Source organism: Numenius arquata, unplaced genomic scaffold, assembly GCF_964106895.1.
Source record: "Numenius arquata unplaced genomic scaffold, bNumArq3.hap1.1 HAP1_SCAFFOLD_1064, whole genome shotgun sequence".
Lineage (NCBI taxonomy): Eukaryota > Metazoa > Chordata > Aves > Charadriiformes > Scolopacidae > Numenius > Numenius arquata.
The window spans coordinates 10,752-18,619 of record NW_027414825.1 but is presented as its reverse complement, the minus strand read 5'-3'; the positions used below and the strand labels follow the sequence as shown (position 1 = coordinate 18,619).

At 50.4% G+C, this 7,868-nt stretch overlaps 1 protein-coding gene across 1 annotated transcript; it reads left to right on the top strand.

Annotated features, from left to right (window-relative positions):
• Positions 1–1,432: 1,432 nt before the first annotated feature.
• LOC141478226 (olfactory receptor 14A16-like) lies at positions 1,433–2,479 on the top strand. Its single transcript, XM_074167336.1, has one exon. The coding sequence runs from the start codon at positions 1,433–1,435 to the stop codon at positions 2,477–2,479; it is 1,047 nt and encodes a 348-aa protein (XP_074023437.1).
• Positions 2,480–7,868: the final 5,389 nt, after the last annotated feature.

The window sequence follows — 7,868 nt, the reverse complement described above, 5'->3', positions numbered from 1 at the left end:
TTGTGGGGGAGGGGAGGTGGAAAAAGGGATAAATGTTTAAGGAGTTCTCAAGTTGGAAGAAGTCACTGAGACTCTGGAGCTGTAACTTTGAAAGATCAGTAGGTCTGCCAGGAACCTCCTAGAGTGCCTTCAGCCACTCCTCTGCCCATCGACAGCACCAGCATCACCTTTCCTGGACCCATCAGGGTTGCTCTCAACAGCCCTTTTCCACCTGCAAACAGGAACATGCGCCCAGGCAGTGCCCTGCAAACGTTTTCCCCTCCAGAGCACAGGAGCTGAGAGAACCGGCCCAGCAAAGTTCCTGCTGGGGAGGTGGTGTGCCCAGCTGGGTGAGGGTAATGCTGTCCTGAGTGCCCGGCTCTCTCTCCACTTGCCTCTCTCAGCCAGACCATCCCTGCATTTTAACTTGTTTCTCCACTTGTCTCTGATATTGTCACCTTGTTCTCTCAGTCGGGCTCTCTGGGGATGGGAGATGCAGCAGCCGAGTGAGGCACTGCTCTTGTGATTCCTCCCAGGCAGGTGTGTCCATGGGAACGAAGCGTCCAAGCTCTCCTCTGACCTGTGGGGCTGTGGGCAATGTGACTGTGGGCTCTGAGGTGTGGGGCTGTGTCATCCCCTGAGGAACGAGCTGGCTCTCCCTTACTGAGACAGCATCGTTAGGACACTTGGGTTTCTCCGTGGGGTGTCCTTCCAAGCACTGAGCTGCCTTCCAGATGCAAATCTGTCCTAGAGCATCCTGGTGTTACCTGAGTGCCCTGTGGAGAAGCGGAGAGATGCTACGACCAAGGAAATGCTGCTGGGTTTGTGAAATGAACCCTGTGCGTCCTTGGCCAGAAGTGGAGTGCTGAGACCTTGAAGGGGAAGACACCGAGCACTCGGCGGTGGCTTTCTCTGCTCTCAGCAGTGCCCAGTTCTTCTCAGGTCACCGTGTGAGTGTGATGACCCCCTGTCTCAGAAAGGCACAAGCAGAGAGGGCTGTTGGGAGCCAGAAAGAGGGACAGACCATCTCCCCTCTCTCTGCACTAACCCACAGGTGATCCTCTGCCTCAAAGGACTCACTTTGTTGTCCCTGAATGCAGCAGAAATAATGAGCGTTCCTGAAATGCAAGAAAATCTTCAGCTGAGATGGGAGAGAGCTGCAAAAGAGCCTCTCTCAAACTTTTTTCTGACTATGGTTTCTTGGCAATGGGGGTGCAGATAGTGACGAGCCCTTTTGCATGAGGAGAGGTTTATCTGAGAAATTTGAACACAAGGACAGCCCACACCATTCCCAGGAATCTGCTGCTGCAGAGCAGGGCTGACTCCTCATCAGCCTGTGGGCAGAGGTCCTGCTTCTCCTGGCACACTCAGCCAGCAGCAGTCAGAGCTCCAGGCACAGAGCTGAATGATCTCATAGAAATGGCAAAGTGGCAGGGAGTGTGCAGGATGAGGAATGGCTTTGATTGTGCTCAGAAAATTCTCCCCAACCTTGTCACTGTCCTTTCCTCCTTGTTCAGTGATCCACATCGAGAGGCAGGAGATGTCCAACGGCAGCTCCATCACCCGGTTCCTTCTCCTGGTGTTTGCAGACACACGGGAGCTGCAGCTCTTGCACTTCTGGCTCTTCCTGGGCATCTATCTGGCTGCCCTCCTGGGAAACGCACTCATCATCACCACCATCGCCTGTGACCACCACCTCCACACCCCCATGTATTTCTTCCTCCTCAACCTCTCTGTTATTGACCTGGGCTCCATCTCCACCACTGTCCCCAAAACCATGGCCAACTCCCTCTGGGACACCAGGGCCATCTCCTTTGCAGGATGTGTTGCCCAGCTTGTTCTGTTTGTCTTTTTCATTTCAGCAGAGTTTTCTCTCCTCACCATCATGGCCTACGACCGCTACGTGGCCATCTGCAAACCCCTGCACTACGGGACCCTCCTGCGCAGCAGAGCTTGTGTCCACATGGCAGCAGCTGCCTGGGGCAGTGTTTTCCTCTACACTGTGCTGCAGACGGCCAATACATTTTCCCTACCCCTCTGCCAGGGCAATGCTGTGGACCAGTTCTTCTGTGAAATCCCCCAGATCCTCAAGCTCTCCTGCTCAGACTCCTACCTCAGGGAAGCTGGGCTTCTTGTGGTCAGTGCCTGTTTAGCATTTGGTTGTTTTGTTTTCATTGTGGTGTCCTATGTGCAGATCTTCAGGGCCGTGCTGAGGATCCCCTCTGAGCAGGGACGGCACAAAGCCTTTTCCATGTGCCTCCCTCACCTGGCCGTGGTCTCCCTGTTTATCAGCACTGGCATGTTTGCCTACCTGAAGCCCCCCTACATCTCCTTCCAATCCCTGGACCTTGTGGTGTCAGTTCTGTACTTGGTTGTTCCTACAGCAGTGAACCCCCTCATCTACAGCATGAGGAACCAGGAGCTCAAGGAGGCCATTAGGAGGCTGATATCATGGACATTTTTTAACAGCGACAAATTTGCCACCTCTCCCCACCCATGACTCCGACAGTATCTGATTTACATCATTTTTATTTTTAAGTTGTTATTTTGAACCAGTGTAGTTATCATGATCATTGTTGTTATTCTCATTCATGTTTATTTTATTTCTACAGAAAGATTTGCATTTGCATCACTGCATCTGAAACATGTACCTTCCTTGTGTCACCTGGTTCCCTTATAAATGTGTGTTTCACAGTGGCTCACATGTGGCCTCTTTCATAGCATCTCTGCAATAAAACGGGATCTTCCCAGTGCCGTGCTTTCATACCGGGCTCTTTCTCCAAACAGGCCTGAGGAACTGCACCCCTGCAGTTCCTCTTCCTCCATGAGTTCGGGAATGAAAAGCTCTGACATTTTAGAGATGTAGGACTGGATTTAGGAGTCACCAGTTGGTGGCTGGTGACAGGTTAGATGGTGAGTGGAACTGAGGGATGTACCCAGGGCTTTCACACAGGTGACATGAAGGACACCCATCCTCTGGGAGGGGAATTTGGACCTGTCTGGAGAGCCTGATGGTTCTCCTGGTTCAGCATCTTCTGTGGGTTGTTGCAATGGAAAAGGTTGGTAAAGATGGACTTTGGGGCCTTGAATACTGGACATGTGCAGATCTCCTCTGGGCACTCTCCAGTTCCTCCCCACCTCTCTACAGCAGGAATTCCCACAGAGGGACACACATCCAGGTGTGGCCACACCACGGCTCACTGGAGGGGAATGAAAACTCAAGATGTCTGGGGTGGCCACACTCCTCCTAATAAATGCCTCTTTGCAGCTGGCCTTGTTCATGGTGAGCATGAAGCACTTGCTCAGATGGTGTCCCCCATAATTCCCAGGCCATTCTCCTCATTGGTCGGGTTCCCTGATATATGGGGTCATTCTTCCCCCTGATGCAGGACTGGCCACTTCTCCTTGTAAAACTTAAGTGGTTTCTGTTTCATGCACCAGTACAGGTTAGGGGTTGGTTCACCTGGTAGAAAGCAGCTCTTCAGAGAGGGACCTGGGAGTCCTGGTGGACAAGAATTTAAGCATGAGCCAGCAATGTGCCCTTGTGGCCAAGAAGGCCAATGGTCTCCTGGGGTGCACTAAAAAGAGTTGGCCAGCAGGTTGAAGGAGGTCATCCTGCCCCTCTGCTCTCCCCTGCTGAGGCCCCATCTGGAGTACTGTGTCCGGGTCTGGCCTCCCCAGTTCTAGAAGGACAGGCACTACTGAAGAGAGTCCAGCAGAGGCTACGAAGATGATTAAGGGACTGAAGCACTGGACAGAACAAGGGGCTACATACACAAGCTGGAACTCAGGAAATTCCATCTCAACATGAGGAAAAACTTCTTTTCTTGAGCGTGCCAGGGCCCTGCAACTGGCTGCCTGGAGAAACTGTGGAGTTTCCTTCTCTGGAGATATCCAAACCTGGATCTGTTCCTGTCCAGCCTACTCTGGGTGACCCTACTTTGGTAGGGGGGTTGGACCAGATGATCTCCAGAGGTCCCTTCCAAACCTTTCCATTCTGCGATTCTGTGATTCTGTTGGCCCATTCCTAGAGTTTCTTAAGGTTGCTCTAAAATGAAGCTCCATTTGATCAGTTCTTAATGTTTGCGTGCAGACACTTCAGCATGGTTACAGTGAGTCATGAACACAAGATAACAGCATGAACAGTTGCAGGATATGGTGTTTAATTAAAGGAGTTGCTAGTTTTGTAATGATCAACATAAGAATTAGCACAACAACCCTCTTAGTGTCAGAATACAAGGGCACAAAAAAAGCAAAGGCCGTGCCAGTGGGGAAAGAATGGAGTTGGGAGTGTTTGTGGAGGAATCTGTGAGGAAGGTTAAAGAGAAGAACTTGGGAGGCCCGAAAACACAAAAGGAAAAGCAAAACTTCAGCTCAGGATATGATGACGCCTGTTCGGGGTCACCTGCCAACCAGCCTTGAGTCACTGACTTGAGTGGGACAGAAACATTGCAGATGAGTGAACCAAACCTGTGCCTGCTCTCTTCTGTGGTCAAGGGGAACCCGAGTGCTCTCCCTGGCATCCTGAAGGGAAGAGCCCTGGTGGAAGGAAATGCACCATCACTCATCCCGGAAGGCACCTCGGGAGGTCTCCAGTCCAAGACAATCCACAGCCGGTGGAGAAAGGGAAATGAGGGTTGGGCTGTCTGCACCCTCAGTCATGTTAGTGGGAGACGTTACCTGTATAGACACACAGAGAGCACGCATCCCCCCAGGAGCTGGTCTTACACCCTCCATCTGTCTAGGAGCTGGCCTCGGGGTTCCCTCATGCCTCCAGTTCTCCCGTGCACAGACAAGCACACTCACACTCCCCTACAAATGGCCCTCTCCAGCACAGACCCACAGGACCACTGAGGCTGAAAGGCTCCAGCTTTCACCTTCTCTGTGCTTCCTCTTCATGCTTGATGTCTGTCAGGAGCTCCTTTCTCACCCAGGCCAGCCTCCTGCTGCCTTGGTGTGACTTTCTGCAGGTTGGGATGGACCATTATGGATCATGAAGAGGTGATCCTTGACCGACAAACAGCTCTCTGCAGAACCCAGCTGGGAACAGACATCCCCTGGGCCAAGGTTATCAAAACTTACCTCCTTCACTCTTACGCCAATCAGTCTTTAGAGTATGACAATGTATTAACTTCCTTAAGATACAGATCTATGTAGCTCACATCGTGTGCTGATTTATCGTGCTTGAGGAAGTGAACTAAAGGACACCATCTCATCACAAGGAGCAGAACAACAGCCCTGCCCTTGAAAGAAGGACTTTTTTTTCTCAAAATCATAGAGCTGTCCATGAAGGATAGAAGATACCCCTGGAGAACCAAGATAAGGCCAGTGTCCTGGTCCCTCTAACACATCTTGGAAACTCTCCCAGTGTCCAGCATCACAGAGAAGAAACTCGCAATAGACCAACTCCAGGGACGTCTGGAGCAATAGACAAGCAGCGAGGATGCTGATGGCTGATGACACTGCAGAAATAAAGATGCTTTGTGAAGTTTCACTGAGATTAGTCATTATTACTGTTTGTGGTAATCGGTGATGAGTTATATCAGGTGGTACCCGAATGCTTGAAGGGTATAAGAGCCCTGTGTAAAACCACATTTGAGGTACCCCAATGTAGCTCGGACGTCTCATGCGCATGAATAATGATTTACCCTTGTGATTCTGTGCTTTGTGTCCCAGCCCCTCTCCTCGGTCAGCACAGGCCAGTTGCAAGTTCTCATAACACAAGTGACTGATTGGCACTGCGGTGTGGCAAGGTCTCTCCCTTCTCCATGCAGTGGATGTGGGGCAGTCGAGGAACATCCTCCAGGCTCATGGATGTTGCCTGAGGTCCATCAAAGTCTGGGGGGTGCTCCCCTAAGAGGGAAAAGTGGACAAGGTCCTTCCTGCCATATTCCCAGGACAAACCTTCTCCTTGTCTCCTCTGCCAACAGACGGCAACTGCCTTCCCTTTCTGGGCTTTGTTGAGTTGTAAGGATTTGCTAAAGCCATCAGCCATCCCTTTGATTCTCACTGATGTGTCCCGACTCTCTCTCCCAGACCTCCACAGGTACAATCACTGCTGCTCAAGACCACTTACCCTTCAGAAGAGGCCTTGAGCATCCTGGATCTTCCTGGTCCTTATTAACTGTCTTCCTGTCTCCCTCCAGAGCTCATGGTGAGCTTTCTTGTCTACGACAGGACCTTTATGACCATCTTTTATGAAATTGTTGTCTTTTTATGATCTTCCGTGCAGAAAGACTAGTCACAGAAAAACACTAAATACATCAAAAGAGGTGCAGAGTGAAGTGCCAGGAAATACCACGGGAGCAACACTCACAGCAGTGGCTTCCTTGCAGGGAGTCCTTCCTCAGAGGGGGATTCAGCCTCTGTCCCTCTGGAGAGGGAAATCAGCAGTGGCCACGGCACCTGGAACACTGATTCAGAGAATGAATGGTTAAAGGTTGTGGGAGAATGGCTAGCTGAGAAGGGTCACGTAGACATGATCCAGCTGGCCGAGCAAAAGCTTGAGAAACATCGGATTCAGCCCCCGTAACTACTGGGCTGGTAAAGACACCTTGTCCTTGACTATAATTGTTGTATGATAACAGGGAGGTTGCAGCTGCTCAGGCATGGGAAAAGAGGATGAAAGTAACTGTAAAGAGGGAACCAAGGGCGGAGTTGATCTTTCTAAGAACTAACCAATCATGAGCTTAACTTTTGTAATATGTATGAGCTAATTATGTTAGGACATAAAAGGCCACTGTGTGAATCAATAAACAAAGCTTGCTGATCACTCATATTGAGTGGCCCTGTCTTCCCTCCGTCGCAACAAATGGCGCCCGAAACAGGGACCCTACAGAGGGCTGAACCTGCGAGCCACGGTCAACGGAGTCTCAGTGCTGGTCCTGTAAGCAGCGCAGGAGGCGAAAGGGATTAAAGGAAAAGGTCCCCGCACCCAAGAGCGAAAGGGATTAAAGGAAAAGGTCCCCGCACCCAGGAGCACCTATAGAGAGTGTCCTGCCGGCTACGCGCCGCCGAAGTCTGAAAGGCTGCAACAGCGCGCTGACGAAGGTACGAATAGACAAGCGGCGTATGATTTGCTCAAATGCTTTTTAGAAAAGCGGAGCATTTAGGGTATAGATAACGAAGGTATGAATAGACAAGCGGTGTACGATTTGCTCAAATGCTTTTTAGAAAAGCGGAGTGTTCAGGGTATAGATTGTAAAAGGGAGTTGCCTGGGTTATCAGCGTATGGAGTAGCGAGAGGTTGCTTTGATAATCCAGATACGGTTTTTGAACACGAGGAATGGCGTAAATATGAGGATAAATTGTTTGACGAAGTTATATGCGATAATAAATCAGCCAAAAAGTTGATAAAGCCATGGCGGGCAGTCGCTAACGCCCCGTTGCAAACCGAGCTGAGGAAAAAAAAAAAAAAAAAAAAAGGAGAGAGAAAAAAAAGCCGTTCACTCAAAAAAAAAAAAAAAAAGAAAAAAAAAATCCCTTCATATATGGGTATTAAGCAAGGAAGAGAGGAACCATTTGGCCTGTTTATCGATCGAGTAGCAAACGCCATACAGGCGGCCGGGGTGCCCGATTATCTCAGAGGCACTATACTAAAGCAGTGTGCTATACAAAATAGTAATCCGGCCACACGCAACATCTTGGCTACATTGCCAGGGACACGGACTATCGAGGAAGGACTAGAAAGGATGGCTCAGGTACCGGTAGGGCCACAGGCAATGTTAGTTGAGGCAGTAAAGGAACTAGGGAATAGTTTAAAGGAACACGCGCAGGCTACGCAGAGTCAAGTTCTTGCAGCCCTTGCTCCTTTGCAAGCCTCCGTTCAACGATTAAATGCTAGTGAATCATCTCGCCCACGATGCTACCGTTGCGGCGCTGCTGGACAC